The sequence below is a fragment of the Falco cherrug genome, chromosome 8 (assembly GCF_023634085.1).
Source record: "Falco cherrug isolate bFalChe1 chromosome 8, bFalChe1.pri, whole genome shotgun sequence".
NCBI classification, from domain to species: domain Eukaryota; kingdom Metazoa; phylum Chordata; class Aves; order Falconiformes; family Falconidae; genus Falco; species Falco cherrug.
In genome coordinates this window covers 35,013,000-35,037,837 of record NC_073704.1, presented here as the reverse complement: position 1 = coordinate 35,037,837, position 24,838 = coordinate 35,013,000, and the positions used below count along the sequence as shown (strand labels likewise).

At 37.7% G+C, this 24,838-nt stretch overlaps 1 protein-coding gene across 8 annotated transcripts in view; it reads right to left on the bottom strand.

The window, feature by feature from the left end:
• Nucleotides 1–10,276: 10,276 nt before the first annotated feature.
• The window catches only part of SLC35F5 (solute carrier family 35 member F5), a 39,379-nt gene continuing 24,817 nt past the window's right edge, over nucleotides 10,277–24,838 (bottom strand). For all 8 annotated transcript variants that reach the window (XM_027815233.2, XM_055718330.1, XM_055718328.1 and 5 more), the window contains 4 exons: nucleotides 24,735–24,825; nucleotides 19,517–19,671; nucleotides 18,985–19,073; nucleotides 10,277–18,036 (listed from right to left, as the gene is read on the bottom strand). In XM_027815233.2, coding sequence (XP_027671034.1) covers nucleotides 18,992–19,073; nucleotides 19,517–19,671; nucleotides 24,735–24,825 — 328 coding nt within the window. In that variant the 3' untranslated portion in view covers nucleotides 10,277–18,036; nucleotides 18,985–18,991. The remainder of the gene's footprint in view (nucleotides 18,037–18,984; nucleotides 19,074–19,516; nucleotides 19,672–24,734; nucleotides 24,826–24,838) is intronic.

Sequence of the window (24,838 nt, the reverse complement as noted above, 5' to 3'; positions counted from 1 at the left end):
ACAGCAGACGAAAATACATTGTTTGCTGTTATAAAAAGGCACGCTTTGGGACACTGAGCTCTACCCAGGCAGGCAGAGAACATGAGTAGGACCAACTGAACAAAAGGACAGTGAGAGATCTGTCATCTAATTGTCTCTGCTTTTTGAACCTCAGGCTGGATTGCTAGCAAGGGAGTGGACAAGGCATACCTTGTCCAGGGAATGCTTTTCCTCTTACAGCCCTGCGCAGGAGCTTAACCCAGTGAGCTGCTATTGACCAAAACCAGGGACTGAGGCAATCTCTCTACCCGCAACTTTCAGCCTGAGCCTTAAAATCTTTCTAGCACAGGGCCACGTTCAAATCTGCCAGAAACCTGCTGCCCACCAAACATCCCACCAAGCCAAGCAAAGACCTGCTGCTGTCACCGGAGTAATAGGTGCTGGGTGTAAATTCTTAGACTTCGCAAAGAAAGCACGTGCCAGCAAACTCCACAGTGCAACGAAACTACACCAAGCCAAAGGCACCACAGGACATGTGGGAGGAATATAACTCCCACTCTGTGAAAGCACACACAATACAGGCAAGCTAGTGATTTCTGTAGTGTTTTTCTGAGCTTATTTCCACAACCACGTTGACAAGCACAGTATGTCGGCTGTTGTGGGATAGCATCCTGCTAAAGCCAATAGTAAAATAAATTTAGCCGGCATTTATGTAGGCTACACTGTAATGTCCAGATGAAACAAAGGCAATGTTAAAGCAAGTCTGTAGAGACCACATAAGTAGATCAAAATAAAACAGCCCCAGTATGAGCTTATGTTAATAAGATTACAATTTCAAGGCCATATTTTGGCAGGTCTTTGAGAACCACTTCATGTCTTTTATGCAACAGCAAAACATTTCGTCCACGAGAACCCCTGGGTGTGTGATCATGACTATAAAGCCACCGAAGGACAAGGTTATGGAAAGACACAGGGAAAGATGTTTCCTCATGAGGAAAGAATAAACTAACAGAGCCAGCTACTGATTAGATGGCTTTACTAGCATCTCAACTTCAAACTGCGCTGTAAACCCCTCACACCCACACGTGTGGGTCCCTGACAGGACCCTCTGGATTTTACCTGGCCCTGCTGGCATCAGGAAGCTGAAGCGCAGCCGCTGGGGCTCTCTCTCTACAGCCATTGACACCAAAATCTTCCAGAAATGTTCCAAACTCAAGACCACAACGCAGAAATGCTGCTGCACTGGGTGTTCGTGGCCGGAGCCGGCTGCGCAGCTCCCCTGTGAGGAGAGGCCGGGGCTGCCGCGCGCCGGTTCCCGCCGGTTCTGCCCGCCTCTGCCGTGGCCCCACCACACAGCCCAGCCCGGCCCCTCGGCGGCACCAGTGGCACCTCTGGGAAACGGCATTTACGAGCGGGCAAAGCGCCTGGGAGGCCGTGAGGAGCGAGGGAGAAAGTGCGGGAAAGCGCCCCGCGAGCACCCGGCTCTGGGCGGGGGGGTGGGGAGCGCTCCCGGCGCCTGAGCAATACATTAAATTTCCACAAGTTGAGTCTGTTTTGTCCTTGAGGGTGATTGATAAGTGATCTCCCCGACTTTGCCTTGACTCGTGAGCTTTCTCCTCTTATTTTGCCCCACAGTCCTGTTGAGGAGGGGTGTTGAGAGGGTGTCGAGGAGGAGCCTTGCGCTGCGCAGAGGCACCTCTGGCTTTACCTATAGGCAATGGATTTTCCCTCCACCGAGCAGAACTCAGAACAGTGGGTATGAACGCCCAGAAGCCTCTCCACCCCCACAAGTCACTAGCAATGAGCTGCCACTTCTCACTGCCTCGTCTCCCTCTGGCGTTTGAACCCGGGTGGCCGAGCGCAGCCGCTGGGATCCCGCTGCCTCCTGCACCTCGAGTGCCGCGGGCGGCACCCCTGCGGCCCCTGCCTGCGCGCCGCCGGCCTCCAGGAACACTAGATAAAAATCAGCCAGGATATGGAAATGGGATGGAGATACAAGCATACGTTTATGTAAACTTAGCAAAACAGTCCTCCAAACCGAGTGCCTGAAGGGATTAGAAAGGATAGCAGGGTCAACAGCTAGGGCTTTTCTTCTCACTTCTGGGTGGAGGCAACATTTGGTGGCACTACTTAAAACGGCATCACAGCGATTGACAAGAATACAGTGTTGTTACTACTCCTGCCTGGGTGAGCCCTCTTTGTGACAGACTCCATGACACCGACACAAAATCAGCAGGCTGAAAACTGTGAGGGCTGTATGGAATATACTCACTTTGGTCTGTCTTTGTCGTATTGTTGTAGCGGTTTTGTTTAATTGCTATTACATCCCATAGAATGGCAAATTCTGTGCATTTAAGCCCTTCAGCATCAGTCAATATGACACGTGATTACTTTGTTGTGGCATGTTACCTACCTGGACCTGTTTCCTAAAGTGAATTTGAATAAGACACTTCAGTCTGATGATCCATTACTGCAACATATGCATCTTCTCCCTCTCACTGGCCATGTCTTGCTACCTGTAAGGCCAAGGAGGAATTGTGACTTGAACATTAGGTATTGTGTCAGCTATCAGGCTAGGCTTCCTGCATTTATCTTGTAATTGTCTGAATGTTTTAATAATTGTGCATAATATGATATTACTATTTAGATAAATCAATTCATACAGCATATATTTGATAACGTAATCTCTGGTTGATAACCAAACACCTGAAGAGTCAATTAATCAGCTTCCAAATTCTTGAAGCCTACTTCAATACAAGGTGTCTTCACCTTTCTTTCACTTGGGACAAATAATAATAAAATTGAATGAATAAAGCTAAACTCTGAATACCAGACCAGCCTGCTAGCCTGGAAAGATCTGTACTGCTGTTTGAGCAAGATGGACATTTACAGGCCATCAAGTAGAGCCAAGGGCTTCAATTAGTTGTACACCTTTCTCTCAAGCAACTGCAGGCAAAGAAATTTTGCCACCCCTGGATTTAAAATAAAAGAACAGACAACCAGGAAAGGTTCGTCAATAGCCATTAGCCACGAATAAAATTAGCATGCTAACTAAGAGTAAATAATTATTCCAGCATACATAACTGATTCTTGAAAGGATGTTCTGCAGACAGAAAAGTTAAAACAGTAGCAAGTACCTACTTACTTTACTAAAGGATCAAAACTAATGACGTAAGAACAAGTCCCTACAGGAAAAATAGCATCAATATGAATAAGGGTGAAGGGCAGTCTGCCCTTCTGCTCTCCTGTCATCTTTTTCTTAACCACATGCAGAAATTTGTAACAAGCACATAACCATGAAATTACTAAAACCAAGAAGCTATGCACTTTAGTTACTAAATAATTATCAATTGTATCATTATTGTTAACATGAATATCGTTCATAAAACAAGCTATTTTTTGAAGTAATATTAAAAAAACACCATTTCAAGTACAGTGCAGAGAAAAACTGAGAAAGTAATTCAGATAGAAATGGAAGGATAAAATTTAAAACTCTGTGTTACTTTTGGGGCGGTGGGCAACAAAGAAGCCATGCTAAATATAATGAATCAATTCACGTGATCCACATTGCCTCATGCCATCAAAAAGAAAAAATAAACAAATCTCTGCTGCTCCCGTTCTCTCACTTCTATTGTAATAATGAGCCCCAGGTATTTCTCCCCCTTCCAGTCATAAATTTTGATTTGCTACAAAAAAATCTACAGAAAAGTTACAAAATCAAATTAGTAGAAAGTAAGTACAATAAGGGCCACATTTAGAGACAGTTACTCACTGTAGGGATTAACTGTGGATTATCCTTTAAAATAAGATTTTTAAATTTACGTACATTAGCACAGATCCACTCAAATAAATTGGGCCATGCCTTTTTGTCCCAGTTTATGATCCAGCCTGTAACATTCTTGGGAAAAATGAGATTTTGTTCACCTGAACAGAGACTCAATAGGATGCCTCTGAGCTCAAAGTTGTAAGTCAGTGTTCACACCAAGCAGAGTTTCACACCACACCTGCTGAGATGTTTCAACTATCCTGAATTCACCAAAAGTCCACTTTGTCTGCGAAAGAAGTAAAAACCCCTCACAATACAGCAGCAAATTAAGAAGGGGAAGAGGGACACCCTATTTTTGAAGCCCATAAAATGCAGAGAAATCTCAGCTCAGTGGGAAGGTGAATATGTGGGCGAGGGGTAATTTTTTTTGATATATCTTCAGAGAACTATAATTTACAGATAAGTAATTATCCCTTCTATAAAAGACATACATTTCAGACTCCCAACTTTTGGAAGCTAGACTATCTCTAAGGAGTAAGCTTGTGCATTCAAAGATGGGGAGAATAAAAACACAGTAGCTTTGTGGGACTACCATGTGATTAAAAACCAACAAAAACCACACCAGGGTACCACTATAATCAGTCCATTTACCAGTGAAGGAATTTTTCCTACCTAAGCTGAGCTTGGTGATTTGCAGAGTGCAACAAAAGCATTTTTAGAGGCACATGATTAGGTTTAGAGGCAGTGAGATGGCTCAGAGGAAGCAAACATTCAGTCTCAATAGATTGTGGGTGGAGAGTGAGTAATTATTATTGCTACCAGGATGTTTTGGAAAAAAAGTTTTTTTTTACTATATGGAAATTTTCCTAACACAGAAATATAAACGTGCAGGCACCTCTTGGGTGTTTGGATGCTACAAAGTGTGTCTGGGCTAAGGGGACACCGAACATAAAAATTATTTCAGTGCTTTAAAAAACAATAGCTGTATCTAGAGTGGGCCTGGATTTGCCACGTTCTCTGTGAGTTATCTCCTGGCTATGAAAGCAGCTAAGTAGGTGGACTCATACTAGGATACATCTGTTGTCACAGGTCCTACATTGCGGCATTAAAGGCATAGCTGTGCAGAAAGGGATGCTGAGGTGACTCATGAACGAGGTATCTCTCTGCACCATAGATAAACCTAAAATCAAGAGCACTGTGTTCAACATGGTCCAAACAGCTATTACTGTGTTTGCCTAGCTCCTGAACTTGAAGGTCAGGCTCTGCACTTTGATGGGGACTGCGGCTCAGCACATCTCGTGTGTGAGTGCCTTGACTTGATCTAAACATTGCAATGTGACCTGTTAGGTTCCTGTAAATTTGATGCAAATGTCCTCTTCATATATTGGTATCTCCAGGGATCACCTCATCAAAGTCAAGTTAATCTACAGAGATGCCCTGTATGAAGGAGCTTTCAGACTTGGGCTTGATCTGATCCATCCCTTCCAGCTTCCCTAATTTCCTACAGATATGGGGTTTTTGGGAGGCTAGGTCAGTTCCTCAAGTACTGTGATTCTTAGCCGTAGTTTCTAACTTTTCTACATCTCCATTACAGTTTCTTTGCTATACTGGCCCCTTTGATAAAGGCACAGCTCCTGTAGCAGCAGCAATCGACATAAACTGACATTTGTTACACTGAAGAAGTAAGTGTTTTAGCTGTTGGGAGTATCCCTACTCTCTTTTTAAACAGCTAAAAGACTTCCTTTAAAAAATCTAACAAATGGTAGTTAATCTTCATTGGTGTCTCTCTAGTAGCATCTGTATTAAAGGTCCTGGCTCAGCACTGGTAATAGCACTGATCTGTTAGTGTTGGCATCTCTAGTGAGGACTGATGAAGGACATGGGGAAGTAGACTGAGTGCCCACGTAGCACAGGTCAGGCAGCACAGGAGGAATTAAGGAGATTTAATGGAATACAAGAGAAAAGATGGCAATGTTGCTGTGGGGCTTGGGGCTGAAAGCTGTAGTTGTTACTTCCCTAAGAAACGAGACATCCTTAAGTATGAACTACAGCTTTCTGCCCAAGCCCCACAGCAACCTTGCCAACAATTTGTTCTCACATTTTTACCTCAAACTAATAAAATTCTAATGGCTACCATAATTTATGAAAGGGAAAACCTAAGCCACTGAAAGGCGAAGGGACTTTCCCAAGTATAATCATTAATGAAAATGAGGGGGAAGAGGTAGTACTGTGTCCACTCTCAACATTCAAGACATCACATAAAAGATCTGGTAGTTTATACAGGTGAAATTCAGAAGGAACATTATAGATGTGACAGTAAGACTGCAGTCTTTAGAGTCAATTTTTTGTTGACTTTACACACAACAACCTTTACTTTGAAACTATTACCTCTACTGAAAACAAAAGTAAAATGTTCTCTAAACGTAGAATAGCAAGCTCCCAAATACTGTTATGCAGAACAAGAAGCTTTGATAAAAGCTTTCTTGCAGATACATCTCAAGGCCAATGTACACTTTCAGATACAGTCTGGTATGTGAGGAGAAACATGCAAAGCCAGTATTCTCAAATATTCTCAAATATTCTCAAATCCTCTGTACTTGTGTCTTTTCATCATAATGCTAGGATGCCAGTTTGCCAATTTTGCAAACAATTTAGAATTGAACAGTTTTTTTAAACCTGGGGGGGGGGGAGGGGGGGGAAGATGAAGAATTTACGAAGAAAAACATAAATGTGTCAGTTTTAGAAATAATCTGCAAAAGGAGGAGGTAGATTGGCAGGTATAATGACAGACCAGGGCTAGAAAGCAGAGACACATCATTAAAAGCATTAACTAGGTGATTTGAGGAATTACTTTGGCAGAAAGCCAATGCAACATTGGTATTATTTCATGACAGACTCTATATGTTTCACCAAACCTTTATATTAGTTAGACCTCTAAAAAGCAAATTTGTGAAATAATTAAACATTTCTACCTTTTGAGTTTTAGGAGTTTTCAAACTTTTAATCCATGAGAATTTGAACTTTATTCACCCACTCCTTACAGAACAGTTGAGATTCTCACAAAATTGTTCTGTCTTGAAGCTTTATCGAGAGCTCCACCTCTTGCCCTAGTCTCCAGTACAAAAGGATAGAAATAATTTCAAACTCAGGCTGACTCCTTTTGCAGGCACTCAGGTATACCTCATTTACTGGAAATCCATTATGCATCTCCTCCTAGTTCTGAAGGGCTGTTCATTCCTTTACCATGGCTCTCCATCAGCTCCTGGTGGATCATCAGTTCGTTCTTTTTCTTGTCTAGGTTAGGCTGGTCCTGATTGCCCCTTTGCATCTGAGAAAGGACACTGCCTCAGGCCATAACGATTTCCTTGAGAAAAATAAATTGGTGGGGCTCTCTTTTACCCTGTTCCACAAGCACATTATTCAGAAGCTTCTCTTCCTACACCTGAAATTCAGTAAGGCAAGCATGCTCCTGTAGGAAGAGTAATGAATCCAACTTCATTTTTAAGCACTTCTTGCTTACAAGAATGAACCATTTCAATTAAACAGCACCAGCTACTGAAGTCAAGACACATTTCCATTCACTGGTGGCTGGGGAAAGTCACATGCAGAAGAGTGACAGAGACATATAAACTTTTACCTAATAGTGAAGAAAGGAGGTAGAAGTCAGTGTCACCACTTTAGTCAAAACATGTTTTTCACAAAAGACATTTGATGAATTACTGATACACTTCCACAGTATTTTCAAATATTTATACTATGAACTAATTATGTCCTCTCAATCTGTGAAGAGAGTCTTCTGTACAATCCTTTGTAAGTAAGGAAATACATAAAAAGGCAAGGAGGGCTTGGGGAAAGGTACACATAAGACCAAACTCCATTAATCTATGGTTCTTGCATCATATCTCCTCATCTCCCATTCCTCTCACACATCACCCCATGGTCAGAAACCTCTCTTGGGGAATTGCTTGCCAGTTTGCCTGCACCACCACAGCCACAAAAGCCATCTGCTTATAGCTTGAATTTTTAAAAAGTATTATTTTTCTTTTCCTTCCAACAGGATTTAAAAAAAAAATAAAAAAATAGATCTACTGGCAGATGAGCTTCTTTCTAAATGGGAACACTGTTACAGAGACAGAATGTTCCTTTATGTTTCTGAAGCTTCCTTCACATTGTGTAAATGCACACTTGCAGAGTAATCATGAGGTTTCCATCATCATTAGCAGCATGACACTGGAAGGTTCCCACAAAGAAAAGCCCATTTAAATAATTAAGGAATCTTTATGGTATGAACATCTTCATGTAGCAAATTGTAACACAGTAGATAATGCTACCAAAAAATGTCCTGAAAGCTTGCACACCCACAAATTAGAACTGGGTTTTCTTTCACGTAAGCTTGCAGTAGGGGTTGGGATCAGAGGGTGGAAAATGAGGGGAAGAAAGGAAGAAGTTCACGCTGAGGTAATAAACTATTGTTTCTTTGGAAACCTTAAGCTTTATCCAAGTTTTTTAAAATCAATATAAATGGGATATACTTGGGTTGCAGATATAAATAAAAACCAAGAACGTCTCCCACATACATACTATTGATAGAAGAAGTAGTTTGAAAATAGGGTTTAAATCATCTTTCTCAGCAGCTTTAAACCTCACCTTCTAGCTAGTGACATTGAGCTTCTGGCAAGAAGCAGTTTCATGTATGAAATGTGTCTCCTAAAACTGAGAGGTATACAGAGTAGAGTAAGATAATACGTCAACAAATTATGTCCTAGAGATTGAAAGCAATCTAGCTAGCCTGCACTAGCTTATCCACTGTATACAGAAAAGTACTAGGTGTCAAGATATCACAGACAACAGTTTAAATCTTACTAGCCTAACAGAATAAAAATACATTGATTCATGTTTTGGATAAAGGGGGAAATAAAAATAACAACCAGCCAGACCTAAAACAACCCCACAAACCACTTACCTCAGTCATTTACCCAGTAGCTCCCCTGCTCTGGGGGCTATTGAACGATGGCAAACACTGCAACTCCCAGCCAACTTGCTTCAAATTCTTGAGTTCCAGAGTTCCTGTTGCTTGTCAGGGAACATGATGATGAACTCCATGTTAAAGGTTAAAACTTCCCCCCCAAACTGTAAGTACTGAAGTGCACTACAGCTTTGACCAAAAAATTGCTACATTAAATGTCTCTCAAAGTTCTTTGCCAAGTAAGACAGAACAAAGATCTTTCCACATTGCAAAAGAAGGGGTGCATATGATACTTGTCTATTTTGTGTGAAAATTAAATTGTTGCATAAGGGACAACTTCAGTGGATTTTTATACACCTTTTTAAGAGTACAAATGTTTTTGAAAGCAGTTAAGCAAGCAAGTTTCTTACCACAATATATTACTCTACTGAAAAAAAAGTCACAGGCTTGTTATTTTTTGATTTAAAAATTTTTTCCTGGTCCCAGAACATTCATAAGACAGTGCAGTCATTGTAAGAACAGCTTCCAGGAAATAACTGTTTCAATTACATCACCCTTGCTCATTACAAGTTTTTGGTTTAGACATTAGGCCATAGCAGTGCCAGGTAAACTCAAGGCTCTTCCCAGTGGATTTCTGAAGGTGAAGATGGCTCAGACATTAGCTAAACTGCCATTTGTTTCATGCTCACTCTTGCTTCTCCACATTGTGATTTATATTTGGCATGATGCCTTTATACCTGTGCTTATAATTTTTTCCTAGGAAACTCTGATCTAAAACTTTAAGGTTCATGTACTTGGTACATGCATTGTCAGTAACACCATTTTGCACTTTTGCATATTTTAGATATGGCACAGCAAGTATCCGCATGTTTTAGTGTAAAAATCTGCTTCTTGCTACAGCTGTGCAACAACATTGATTTTATCAGTAAACAATTCAGCTGTAGGTAATCCAGAAAACTCAGAAAAGCCAATGCTAGGAAAACACTTTTTCTAATTTTTCTATTAAGTATTTAGGTAAACGCCTATCATCCCTAGGAGATTTTACATTATTAAAGACACGGAGCATGAAGGAAGGTTAATATCTAGTCCTGGTGAACTCCAAGAATTAAGGATGATAAACAGGTAAATTAATTGTGTCTTTACCGCTTATGTAAGCTCTTGCGCTGGAGCGGAGGGCTGCAGCGCGATGGATGCTGCAGTAGCTCCCCCTGCTGATAACACGTGGGACACGACCGCTTCATAATTCACGTACTAGCAAGCAAAAGCCACCTGCAGCCAGGAAAATGGATTAAAAATTGCTATTTTACTACTTAAATTACCAGACCCATCTAAGACCAAATTATAACCTTTTGCCATCCTAGCTGGTTTCATGTAAAACGAGACATCCCGGGCCTCACTTTTAAGGGTGGAAGAGGGGAAATAAGTGTGTGAATTCAAGACCTTTTTACCACTACATTATTCTCCCAAGGCTGCCCACCCTTTGTGACCATTCACTTTTTCTTAACTGATGAAGTAAAACAAATTAAGCATTAAGCCCAACCAAATACCAATTCCTGTTAAGAAAATAAGATTTATAATCTTTATTGTTTACTTACATATAATAAATATAATACAGAACAAAACCATCACACCCATTGATTGTATTACACAGGTTGTTCATCAGAATACATTACATTTTCTTTTCATCAGCCCTTTTATAGGGTTTTGGTATTGGATATTAAGAATCAATTTATAAACCTATCAACACAAGAACAATCTTCCAATTTTCACCTTTATGCATTTCAAATATCCATATATATACTGATTTTGTTAAAAATATATAGGTACTGTTCAATATTTGCAATATAGGCCTTTAATTTCCATTCATTAGATCTCTTTTAATATAGACCATTTCAAAATAATAGCTTAAATCTGATTTTAATTAAAAATACTTTATTCTGTATTTCTCATTTAAGTGACACACCCCACCCAGAAAACAAACAGACAGGACAAAGACGCTCCAGGCAAAAGCCAATGTTTGCTTTTAAAAAACAAAGGGTAAAAGTTCTGGTCCTTGCTTCACCTTTACAATCCTGCAATAATGGAGCCAACAATTTGGTACAAAGAGGGAAGGAAGAAACCAGAAGCCAGAGTTTCTGAGGAGACATGCGTCTTCATTTCAGATTTACTACTGCCATCCTGCGGTTTTCTTGGCTTAAAATCACTGCATCAAGCCATAATTATATGTTTTTTTCTGCAAGAACATATTTACCATTAAATGCAATTAGATAAAAATGCTACATTTCTTTTTTATCAAAAATAGATCAAGGTTTAACACACTTTAAATTTGGGTATTTAAGTGCAAATTCAATACACATCAGCAATTCATGTTCTGGTCTCACTAAAGAAAATGGTTAAAAGATTATGCATAAAGATGTTTCATAGAGGATATATACCTGGAACTAGTGTGCTCTCAGAACATCTGAATTATCAGTAAATCATACGGACTTCACGCAAACACAAGTTTTCTTCAGTTTAAGAAGCCTCCGCTTGAAAAGTGTTATTCAGAAGTCACTGAAACTTAGTACAAAATGTAATGTCAAAAAGACCATACAAACTACTATTGGTTTTGTGCATCTTTTAACACACCCAAGCTTTAGACATTTCACAAATCAATCTGTATAAGCAACTAAGAAAAAGGTTCATCAGCTATTTTGTTTTACTAATACCCACTCCAAAAAGAACTTACACAGATTTTAAATCGTTACAAGGACCCTTCAGATGTACAATCCTGAAGTTGTATCGCATACTCAATACATTTCTCTAATTCCATTCAGGGAATGTCAACTTGAGCAACTGGCTAAGCTTTCACTATAGCTTTGTGTAAACAGCCCCTCATTATTTTCAATTAATAGAGCATCCATTTGTAACTGGACTGTATGTGGGACTCTTAACACTTAAAAAACCCCCAAAAACCCAAAACCAAAACATCACAAAAACTAAAACCCCCAAAATACAGAGAAGAAACTCCTTAGTATGTACACTCTCCAAACATAATTTTTCCCATTTTTTTAAAACAATCACAGGCCTTAATTTCAGCATTCATCTTCAACGTGAAATGATTAATTAAAACACTTATTTTCTGTATTAAATCAAGATCAACTAGAAATTTATCCAATACACCATTGCCTAAGCACCTCTTAGACGTAGTTGGGCTACATAAGAAATTACCCCTATGATTTTACAGCTAATCCCCCATACAATGCCCAATAAGATTATTTTCAATTAAGATTAAAAATTATTTCTCAAGTTCTAAAGTTGTTTTTTTTTATTTCTTCAATAGGAAAGGGATACTGTTTGACTGGAAAGCCCCTGCTGTTCCCCTAGCTGGAGAAAAAAGGAGAGGCTAAAAATATTTTAGAAATTACTCATCCTGGTAGAGGAACTTGTTTAATTGGCATGCAAAAGGCCAGATTTAGGTAGGAGTATCACCTGTAACACAGACAAGGAAGAAAAGACTTGTGGGCTGGCAACAGCAGTAATATATTGAAGGATATCTCTAATGAAAGCAGAGTAATTTGCATATTATAAAATTAGTTCTATTCTAAATGGCTAATCCCTCTCAGCTTGATAAGTGTGGTTTTCTGTTTGGTTTTGTTTGGGTTTTTTTAAACTATGGGAAAACTTCACAGATGTATGTGAACAGCTATAGAAAAATCCCTGAACTATTGTTTCTGAGGCCACTCCAGTATCCAGTCATATTTCTTCTGTGAAACTTCTACAAGATTTGTGCACTTTCCCTAACAAAACAGTCAAAAGCTCATTAAAAAAAGAATGTTGGATACAACTTTAGATGCAGTTGAAGAACTCTGCACTTGCAGAACTAAAACAGCAGCCTTCTACAAAAATGCTCGGAGGAAAGCCTTTTATACTTTTTAAAAGAAAGAAGTGAAAACCAGATGAAATCCTGGATCCGTTCCACATCATGGTAGGCATTCCAGAAATAGTCTGGTTACCTTCTAATACCAAGATGTAATACTTTACCTCAGAGGAGAGAACACAGATAACTAAGCAGAGTCACATTTATATGTTAGATTTATGTTTTATATTAGATTTCTAACAATACAGAGAATTAGGGTAGTCAAAACACAATCACAGCAGCCTTTCCTAGAGAGGAAACGCCCTGTTGCATTCTTTGCAAAGTGAATGGAAATGGAAATGGAAATGTCAAATGAGAAATCATTAAGAGGAAGCTGATCTTCAAGGCTGATGGCTATGATCACATATTCTCACTATTGAGAAAGAATTCTCCCCAAGTATACAACTAAGTGGAGTGGTTAACATTTCTCATACTGCTGATTTTAAAGAAAAGTCAAGTAGCAAGACAAATTCACCTTCTAAATAATAAAGCTGCATGCTGGCTATAGGAAAGTATTTTTTGTGACCCGTTACAGTAGTACCTTTACCACTTTTACCAGCACTAAAATCCCTCAAATTTTTATTACTGAAGTCTTAAAGCAAACCACTCCAAATATATGCTGCAGACAGAAATACTGCAAAGACATAAACATCAACCTGACTGCGGAGTTTCTTTTCCATAAAGTTTTACTTCATTAATGCTGTCTATGACTCTCATGGGCTTTGGATCAAATCCCAGTCTAGCCAAAGCAACTTTACTGGAAAAACAAACAAAAATCCCCAAGGTGAACAGACTTTTTAGAAATTTAATGATATAAATTAATATAGTTAAGTTAGAAGATTTATACTAGTACTCTACCCCAGAATCAGATTACGTATTACTACAGCATTGCCTAACCCTGAAAGTTAATGTCACTGTCACGCCATAAGTGCGCCCTCCAAATCAGCAGTGTAACTATTAATTTATATGGCGCATGATACAATAAAGTAGAAAACCATACAAAAATAGTAGCATCAGCTTAGAATGGATGCTTGTCCAAAAAGTAACAAAGCGTTGGGCAGAGTGTATTTTATTGACACCTTTAAATGCTCTTAACATTCTCAACATGATTTACCTAATAAGCCTAAGGAGGTTCAACATGAAATTACATGATATGAAATGTCTGAACAAAACCTGAAAATGTTTGTAATGATTTTAAAAGCTGGAATTAGTTATCAGCTCTCACAATGCATGGTATCATCCGTATTTCCCTGAGAAATCATGCCCTGCAATAACCATGTAAAACAAAATACAGCATTAATGCAATCCTGGATTAGATAGAAAAAAAGAAAACAAAAACTCCAACAAAACCACATGCATAACAATTGTTTTTGAGCCAACACTTACATGCTACTGCAGTTACAACTTCAATTGCAGACACTATATATGACAGCCATAGCAGAAATGGTAATTGATTGAAAACTTAGGCCAAATAAAACTGGTTAAAAGTACCATGCTACAGTTAGCCATATAACTCAACACTGTGATAATTAACATTAGTTCCCGTTTCTTGATTTTTGAGTATGCTACTTCTGAACTTCATTTACAAACATACAAACACACTGCCTTACTGAGGCCTATTTTCATGTGTAATTTGAAAGTGTGTCCATAAACGCACCCTGTGTCTAAAATTTAACTGGATTTCCCCCTCCTCTGATAGCTTAGCTCAGTAACTTAATTCCCCTAAGTAGGGAAATCTCCCTTTTAGTAGGGAATAGGAATGATAACATTCAACACAAAGAGAGATGGAACCAAGAATTACAAAAGAACCGTTTTACCATCTTATTTAAAGCAATCATAGTTGTGAATAGCAGTACCTAGGCACAATGAGTATTGTGGAAGAGCATGAGGATTACAACAGCTCACACCAAGAAAAGTAATTTGCAGGCTCTCTTATTTTTGCTAGTACGTTACAAGGAGGTATGCAACGCATATACCCGCATACCCCGTCAAGTATCACATGCAGCACCATGGTTTGTCATTCGAAGAATACCCCTGCTTAACACCATATTTCTGCAAAATACTTAAAATACTTTAGCATTTGCCACACCACAGTGAAATAACCAGGCAGTGCCTTAGTCTCCCCACTTCTGAATTCCAGGGTGCAGTCCACTCAAGTCCAACTCCACGACAAGCCAGACCAGTCACATATTACAGCCCCCACCATCTTACATAGATTTCCACAGGCAAAAAGCCAACAAGCAAGAGACAGTGCACACTAGGCAACAGAAACATCGGGCCCTCATTGTCTTCAGTCATATTTATGTGCCCCATACTTTGAAAGTAACGTTGAGTACTGATGTCAGTCCTTTCCTGAATTAGTATCACATCTACAGCAGCCCCTCTTAGCGAACACATTTTCAACATGACTGAAACCGAACACAAAGCCACCAGAAAAACTGAACTCCTTTTCTCCCCTTGTTCTGGAATGTAGTACACAGTACATCAAACTGTGCAAGACTCACCAAGGCCCTAGAAGCAAAGGCATGCTATGTGGCATTTGGCAAATTAACATCATTTCTTCCATATACAAAAACCCAAACAGCTCCAAAACCTCAATCACACACACAGAAGAAATTGTTGGTTGTCTCATTGGATTATAGGAATTAGTTCAACTGTGACAGAGCAACACATGTAGTATTCATTTGCCATTTTGCAGGCATGGGAAATCACTGTTACTTAAACATCTAATGACATTCAAAGAAATGCTTGAGATAAAAATTCATTATTTTTTTTAAAGTGTATGTGCTTCCTACAAGAAATAAGTCAGAATAAAGACATTCCCAAATTGAAACAGTAAGAGCAATTTATGCTAGCACACAGAGGTAAAGCATTTATGAGAGAGCTCCTTCACATTCCAGTTGTGTCATGAGGAAGAAAAACCCAGCATGTCTCCATTACGTCAGAGGTACCTGAGAATCAAAGCTAAATCTCTTGTGCATTTACCAAGCACCCATTAGAGCTAAGCAATTTACATTTCAAATTAGATGTTATATTTATAAAATATTATTGTACTAAAAATCACAAGATTTTATAGAAAACAAACTCATCACTCTATTAAATGCAGGAACAATGTTACATGGTATAGCTTCCGTAATTAAAACACATTTCTTGTAACTACAGGGCACCACTGTTTAAAAATCTTTTCAGGAAGGACAGTTTGCTGTTTCTTACTCTTTAAAGAACTATAACGTAATGCAGAAAGACTGCTCAAGCTACCTAGTATCATCAGATTAAAGTATTTAATATCTTTTAAAAGAAAAATAACATATTTTTGTTAAAGACAAAAACAGTGGGAAGACCCTAACTTTGAGTAACATCTTCAGCACTCCTGAGGTCAGAGACAGAACAATATTCTGTTAGTACTTATCTTGTTAACCTCTCAAACTGATGAGTAATGCAGGTTATCAGTAGCCACATACATGGGAGACTACGATCATCTTTCACTTCAAGCTGTGAACATAAGGACAAAAATGAATAGCAATTGCCCATTATTCATTACAGCTCCAATTCTATTAGTATGACCAAATTCAAAAGACAGTATTATTTTGCTAAAAATACTGTAATTGCCCATCCAAAAGCAAACTCAGTTTTCCCAAGCTTAGACTGCTGATGCCACAAGTCCCAACTGATTCAAATGTGTAGTTAATCTCTGGTACTATATATTCAGTATGATGTCATTGAAACACATCATTCATTGAAAACAGATTTTTCAATCTGTCAAACTGTATTAGCTAATCAATTAGCTTTTTATTGTGAGTAGGTCTTTACTTCTTGGAAAAAAGTTGAAGCTAAGATCCTCTAATTTGTTGTAATTTAGAAGGAGAAACAATCCTTTAAAAAAAAAAAAAAGTAAAAACAAAAAAAAAAACCCACAGCAACTAAGAAAATTTCATTCACCAAAAATCCTTGAAAATTCTACCAAAGTCAAACGTAAAGTTAGTTCTACACCCTGCATCTTCAACCCCTCTGCTTGAGGGGTTTGGGAACCGAAATGTGAAGTTTCTCAAAATGCCTACATAAGCATAGTAATTGTTTGGTTTGGGCTTGTGTTTTTGTAGTGTTGTGCAGTTTTTTTAATTCCTATTTCAGGTATCCAAAGAAGGGACTTACTATCTCATCTTAAAGAGATGCCTCGGATCACTGAAACTTGTAGTGTAGTCCAATATTAAAAACTGGAAGGAAAATTCTGCAAAATTTTGCAAAAAAAGGTGCAATATTTGACCAGAATAGCCCCCAGATTAATTTTTTTCTTCCTTCTCCACTTAGAGATTTTTACATTCAATTCTAGCTGCTGGCTAATCAATTCTTCTGAATGTATAGCTCAGCATGTTGCTTTCCAGCATTCCCTCTCATCTAGTCGTATCACCAAACACCAAAATTTCTTTTGGAAGGATCATTACTTATGTCAAAACATCAAAAGGCATCTGTAGTATGTCATCCTTCTGTATTTGTGTGGAAGGACAGCAGAAGTACCTTACATTATTAATAATCTTGTTATGTGGAAGAGAATACTGTTAGCTGAAAATCCATCCCACATTCATTGTAAAAAAAAAAAAAAATCCATCAAAACCCAAAATTAACTTTAATGTAAGTGTCTTACAAGCCAGAAGTTGGAAAATGGCACTGACTATGGGTTACAGAATCAGTCTGTTTAAAATGAATACTGATTTTGAGAATGTACACCCAAATGTACTGTAATTAGCAATATTTTATCATTCACTAAAATTTTAAACATCCCAGATTGTTAGGTAACAAAAGATTTTTAAACAATGGCACCCATTGCTATTACAAGGCTTCTCAAAATGGTATAAGACAATATGTATGTGGTGTTCCAGGACCATACAAAGATCCTGCCTCAATAATTACAAGTATGTACTTAATAAATTATTTTTCTATTTTCTTCTATTAATATGCAAATAGTTTATACAACATAAAAAAGTTAATTTGTACCTACTACAGGTAACATACCTATTTAAGTTTTCATCTGAAAGCCTGTGAGACTTGACGACCTGCAAACTTATTTACATAACTCATTTGAAAGTATTTTTTAAAAATAATATTGTCCAGCATTTAACAAAATCGTGAGTTACAAAAAGAAAGAAATCACTTAACAGCATTTGTTTTCTTGATTTTGTCAAGTAACTTCACCAGCTCAGTGTTATAAGGCAGGGTGGTTGCTCAGATGGACTAAGACTCCCTATGGTGATAGGCATGTAGCAAATTTGTTCATTTATAAAACCAGATGAAATCAAGAAAGAGGAAAAGTTTAGAGTTTCAAAAGAACTGAAACTTCTTATTTTTACTACAAATTCAGAATAGGCACATGATTCCTTAGGGACTTTTCCACAAGATTGTCTCTTCGCTGGGCATCATTCCATTGTTAAACTAAGAAGAAGAAAAAAAAATAAATTATCAGGGCTACATAATTAAGGATTACAAAAAAGAAATCAACACATGTATTTGTTCCCATCTTACCAATAAAGGAAATAACATGTGTGTCTTAAGCTTAAGACATCACAATTATTGTTTTGGTTATAATATTTTAAATTTCATTTAGATTTAAGCAACACTAGAAAATAAAAATATACTTCTCATCATGTAAATCTGCACGTGTTATTTGAAAACTAAAGCCCTGAAGCATAGGACTAAGAGTCCTCAACTATGTCTGTCCTCATGCTCCAAGACGGTATCAACAAAACATGTAATGCTCCTGTTGAGATATTTGCATAACCTCTTAGAGAAGGATATTTTGCAAACTCCCTACTTATTCTAGTCTCATTTCCCTATACTTATCATGAGAAATATTTTCCCTAATATTTAACACAATTTAACAACCTAATTCCTGTCAACCACAAACACAAGGACTCCTTTCCATTTTCTAGACCCACAATGATAAAGTCTGGTGATGTCCTCTAAAACTCCTTAAGCAGCCAATGTTCTTCATGAACTGCAACAGCCCAAATGAGACCTCAACAGCATTAAAAAGAGTGCAATAATTACTTCAGATCCCTTCCACCCACATCATCCACATGAAGAAGTTGTATGCCTCTTCGGGTTTATCAACTCATGTCCAGTTTCTGATGAATGTTGTTAGTGCTATTAAGTAAAAAACTACTTCACATTTCAAAACCATTGACCAAGAACTGTATCAAGGTGAGAATAATGCTTGGACACAAGTAACAGTCATTTTGAAGATACCCTTCAAAACTCCATCCATCAACACAGAACAAGATTAACTGCGTGCTCTGTAGAAATGTGTGCTTATGTAACACAACTGCCATCATGAAAACCAATTCTCTCCTTTCTCTGCAGTTTGAAGCTTATTAAGCATACCTTCTGTCTATGAACAGCAACTGTCTCCATCTTGTGAAACACTATGCATAGGAATGAGACTTTCACACTGCTCACTTTCTTCCGGCATTCTTAAAAGAAACAAAATTTATTTATTTAAATTTATACAGAAATATTAAAATGGTTGTTATGAAGCCAACATAAGTACTGAGTATGCTAGGTTTTTTGCAGCCATTAGAAGCACACAAAGACCCCTTAAATTCATAAAGTATACTCGAGTTTCCACAATTTTCACTGCATGCTCTGGGTACAGCAACTATCGTAGAAGCATTAAGGGGAAGAAAAAAAACCTGGCAGCCACTAGTTAAAACGTAAACAGAATTCACATCTTTCCATTTTCTGAGCATTAAGTAGGTTAATAAATGGATTAGCAACTACTACTATTAAGAAATTAGCACACTTGTATATAAAATTAGATGAAAATAAATACAGTATGAGCATTGTGACTTATAAAAGTGTATAGGTATCGAAAAGGCTAAAGAAGCAACAGGGTTATACTTTGTGACCACCCTACCTCTGAATTCGATGTTTTCTACAAATAAAGGCAAAAACTCTTCTGATTCCCACCATCACTGGATCCCAGTTGTTATAGTGACATAAAAGAGTTGCAATGAAAAAAGAAAAAAATACAGGTACTGCCCCTGCAAAAAATAGCCAAGAAAACTGCACCTGGAATTAAAACACAAACATCATTCATTCAATGGTTAAAAAAAAAATTTGGCATACTGTATATTTGGAAAAATCATTATTGTACGTTTGAGATGCCATTTCAGTTCTTTTAAATCAGGTGAAATATTACAAATATTTTTCTAAGTTATTTGGCACAATTTTTGTAGCCACTGCTAATCCTAATAAGTGAATAACCCTTCTTCACTCATCTGTTCTTTACAATGGAACATACTGTTTGCACTGTGATGTGGATGAAGACTGCTATTTCCAAGTAGTCTCACTTGTAGGATTTAGCTGTCCACTTGTAGGTTTTAGCTGTCTGACTGGTACCAATGAGAAAGTCCCCTAGACACTTAAAAAATTCTAAATAAGAGATCTCACCTGAAAGGTATGTGCACCTGTTTATTCACTATGTATACCACCACTGAACGGTAATTGCTGAAATCAACGCACATACACTATGCCACTGGAAATTTACAACAATTCTCTTTATTTAAAAAAAATGGCAGGGTGCGTTATTTGCCTAATTTATACTAAGTTCTACTTGTATACTACTACTTGCATCTATCTACTGCTACACTCAGAAGTGAACATCTGAGACTGGTGTAAAATTCTAGAAGGTTAGAGGGAAGTAAGGCACTGGGCCAGGCTGCCCAGAGCAGCTGTGGGTGCCCCATCCCTGGAAGGTTCAAGGCCAGGCTGGATGGGGCTTGGAGCAACCTGGGCTGGTGCAAAGTGTCCCTGCCCATGGCAAGGGGGGTTGGCAACAGATGTTCTCTAAGGTCCCTTCCAACCCAAACTCTTCCATGATTCTATGATTCTAGATGACGGTGGAGCCCAAAGCCCACCTGACGAAAAGCCCACCTGGCAAACAGCGCGGGCCCGGCAGCACAGCTCCACCTCACGGAGAAAATTTCCAAAGCTGAAGACTCTGGAAAAGCCAGGGACATTTTCGATACCTACCACTCACGTTCACTTTCAAAAATCTAATAACGGCAATTGCTAGAGCCTTATGTTATCCTTACTGATTTCTAATGGAAATTCATAAACACCCAAGTTACCAAAAGGAATATTTAAACAGTTGTTAAAAGTTTGGTTCTAATTTTTTAAGGTTCAGATTTATGTCATGTTACAGAATAATAAAAGACTCAGAAAGTTAGTAATTATACATATTGTATAATTACCATTCCATTTGACAGTCATATGAAGACTGCATATATTCATACTTCAATCTTTACATTATGAGCCATGCCAGTGCCATTCTTATGTAGGTTCCTTTTCAGAAAACTGAAATGTGGTGTAAAAAGACAAGGCTGGCCAGAAGCACAGACTGGAAAACCTGAAGTCTGCAGCTTAGATTTCCATCAGCCTAACTTGGACACCTGAGACTTCGGTGAGCACAGGGCTTGGCTTAGGATATTTTGATGTTTGTATGACAGACACATACTTGCACAAATACACTTGTACACCCTCAAAAGTCTACATGAATTTGCCTTTAATTAGGGTCACTCATTTGTGCTTCTAATACTAGCAATTTCTTGATCTTTTCTTTCTGTTTTTTCGAGTTAAGAGACAAAGGATTTACCTCCAACAGCAAGAGAAGATACAGTAGGAAATTTACTCTGTTGTCAAAGACAAGTCTTAATGCCCCCCCAATGACCTCATGCTGAACAGTTCAGTATCAGGAAATGATAAGAGTTTACACACCCTCAAACATACAAGAAGCATCCACAAGCTAAAAGCACCAGGTAAGAAAATAGAAACTTGGCCAGGAAGTACGTAACAGCCAGGGGAAGAAGGAAGAACAACAGTAACATAGGATACATATATGAATCAGAAAAGGAACAAAAAAACCCCCCAAAAAGATAATTAACCCCAACCCCTCCCCCAGTAAGAGGCATCACCTGCTGACCAGCTACCTAAAGCCAGTCAGGCCCTGTATTTGGAAGACAAAGCAGCCTTTTCAGTCAGTCAGTGAAAAACAATAAGGAACAGAAGGTATCACAAACTCCAGAAAGAACCAAGTGGTGGCAAATGAAAAGGACAGTGGGTGAAAAGGAAGAGCTATGAAGATTCAGATCATGAAAGATGTTGCCAGAACATAAACTGAGACAATACACAGGAAGGTGAAGATGTAAGACAAGAAATAGGCAAAGGGCAAATATGAGGTGTACAGGGCTTTTTTGTTTGTTTATAAATACCAAATACATACAAATAGGTTAAATTCTAACAGTGATAAAACTATAAAAATGAGTTAAAAATGTAACTCGCCCTTGTGTTACCAACACCAACAGAAAGTCATCCAACAGAGCCTTAAAGATGTTTCTGCTGTTTCAGATGTGTTGATATTGCATGAGTACATGAAGAATTAATTAGTTTTAAAAGATCTGAGCTCTGTGTTTACTCATATTGAATAGCCTAGAGCTTAAGTTGTTCACTGAGAATTAAAAAAGCATATTCCATTTTTCACTGTATTCCAGAAAAAAGTTTAGATGAACCACTTCAGAAGGCAACCTAAGTTTTTCATATATTGATACATGTAACTATACATAAACACAAACACAACCCTAAAAATGTATTTTATATATACATGTGTGCATCCAAATATGTATTAATGCACACATATATATACAAAGTTCTTACTTTTTACTACAAGCATTATCTCATATATAAACCTAACTCCACCTCACTGAAGTGAATTTTGAGTGAAGGAATCTACAGATTTTTTTCCCTTGTTTCCTGAACAGCTATCACTAGTTATTTACTTTCCTATTACAATTTATGTCCCACATGTATATTTCAGATATTTTAACAACGACACAAATACAGTTATTTTACCAGCAAATGCTTTATGACTATTGGAATTACCGCAAGATTCTGCTGTATTTCCATGTTTGAATATTCAGCTACTACTCATATTAAAAACATACTATATCTCACATGTTCATTACATAAGTGTTCAGGTCTGACTCTGCTTTAATTTTATAATTTTACTGTTTTTATTTTTAGTTTATTTTTTTAATTTATTTTCTAAAATCCACAATGACATTATGTAAAAGTGAAATACAAGTTTTGGGGGATGCCCATTTTTACACACTTGACAGAAAATTTCAGAAGTCAAAAGGTTCTCATTAGAATTTACACTTTGCTTGTGAAAATATCGAGTAGTAAAGCTTCCTTATGGCAGGAAACATTCTAACTACAAGACTTTACTAATTCCTTGTACATAAGTCAGTGTTGTACAAACAAGTACAAGCCTCAAAACTCAAATGTAATGACTGAAAACTAGTCATAAATTGAACCAACACAGATAATGCACAAACCCCACTTGCTTCAGGGAAGCCACGACTTGGAGAATGCTCAATTTAAACTATGCTCCAGGCATAGCCAGAATTTTTCTTTTCTCATACTTTCGCACTCCTATTACACAGAGATTACAAACTAAGCATAGCTGTATTTGCTACAAGACTCAAAAGAACATCAAAGCAGTGTAAGTGAGCAGCAGCTGGTGGTGCAAGACGACCAGCGTATTGAAAAATTCAGGAGCAGTACTGTATAGTTAGTTCTAAGCTCGGTCAGTTTTGCCCATTTTTGATACCATTTCCAGCTGAACTGTTACATGACTAAACTGCTTCCTAACTCACAAAGATTTATCATCTCAGTAAAGAACTTCTTGTATTTCAGCAACAGACTTTATTTAGGCCAAGGTGCTCAAATACTGACTAATTCACTATTTTCAACCCAGAGAACACATTACCTGGTACATAATTTAACTCCCTCCTTTCTAAAAAAACTCCTGCAGCCTCTACATACCACATGACTATATGCACATTTAACATCACCAAAATACAGGGAACACCAATGGTCAAAGCACACACAAACATGTGATGGGAAATGCTTACAATTTAGCCAAGTGCCAAATACACCTGTATCTACACAGAGAGGTGTCAAAAGGCATAGCCATAATGGACTATGTGGGGATGCCCTGCCAAAAAAGAAGGGCATTATCACTGTAAGAAGAATTAAGTTTGCTTTAATAACAGATGCATTATAGCATCAGGTTGAAAGCTATTTCAAAGAGCTGAACAGGTGGCTTAACTTGCAAATTAACATTTTAGCAGTAGGGATTACTTAAATCCAAAATCAAGAGCAGAAACAAGGGATCCTGCTTTCAGGAAACAGAAAGAGTTACATGACCTCTATTTAATGGGAAAAAAACAAACAAAAAAACCCCCCAAAAGTGCAACAAAACAAAACCCCAATAATTGCATGCTTGCAATTTACGCTAAATAATCATTATTCATGTGAAATTAAGAATTTTATATTCCTTGCAGCTGATTAAATATTAAATTCAAATATTCAATGTTAAATTTCATACATAATTAAATACTTAAAACTAAGAATTCTGCCCCACCAGCATGAAAAGTATCTATACACCTTGAAAAGTAATATAAACTAACTTCATATAGATTATATTTTAAACTTTATTACCAGATTCTTTTCTTTCTTTACATGCAAGGTTTTTCCACAGCTATTACCTCAAGACCAGTAAGACTAAAGTAACTTAAAGGAGGACAGTTAATTGGAACCCTAATGTCCACATAAATCTAATAATGTGCAATTAAGCCTTGTGGCTGCTACATTCCTTTGTAGTAAACCTGCAGGTTTTTGGTTCTGTCACTGAGTGTTTTCAGTATAGGCAGTCTATAACAATTCTATAATTGTAAAGGTATTAATTTAAGGTGTGCTGTACTTGCAGTTGTTCTTTAATTCTGAGAAGTGCCTGTTCAAGATAAAGCATATGGCCAGGTGTTGCTGATGACTTTGGGTACTTTCATACAAGCTGCATCTTTATCAAATATATAATATGCAAGTGCACACCTGCAATTGCCAAATTACTGTAACTCTCACTATCAAGATAATATTAATTACAACACAGTTCAAAAAATATTAACAAGCAACAGAAATAAAATACTATTCATTGTATACATCATTAAAGATAACATTGCCATTTAATTCAAAGAAATTCTGTTAATAATGCTCAAAACTTAGTGATACGTTACCTTTTGCATGCACATGTCAGCTATTATGGACAGAGGTATTGTAAGGCTTAGCGCAAGTGTGCCTATCAGTGATGAGGTAAGAAAGCAGCCCCTAAAAGATAATT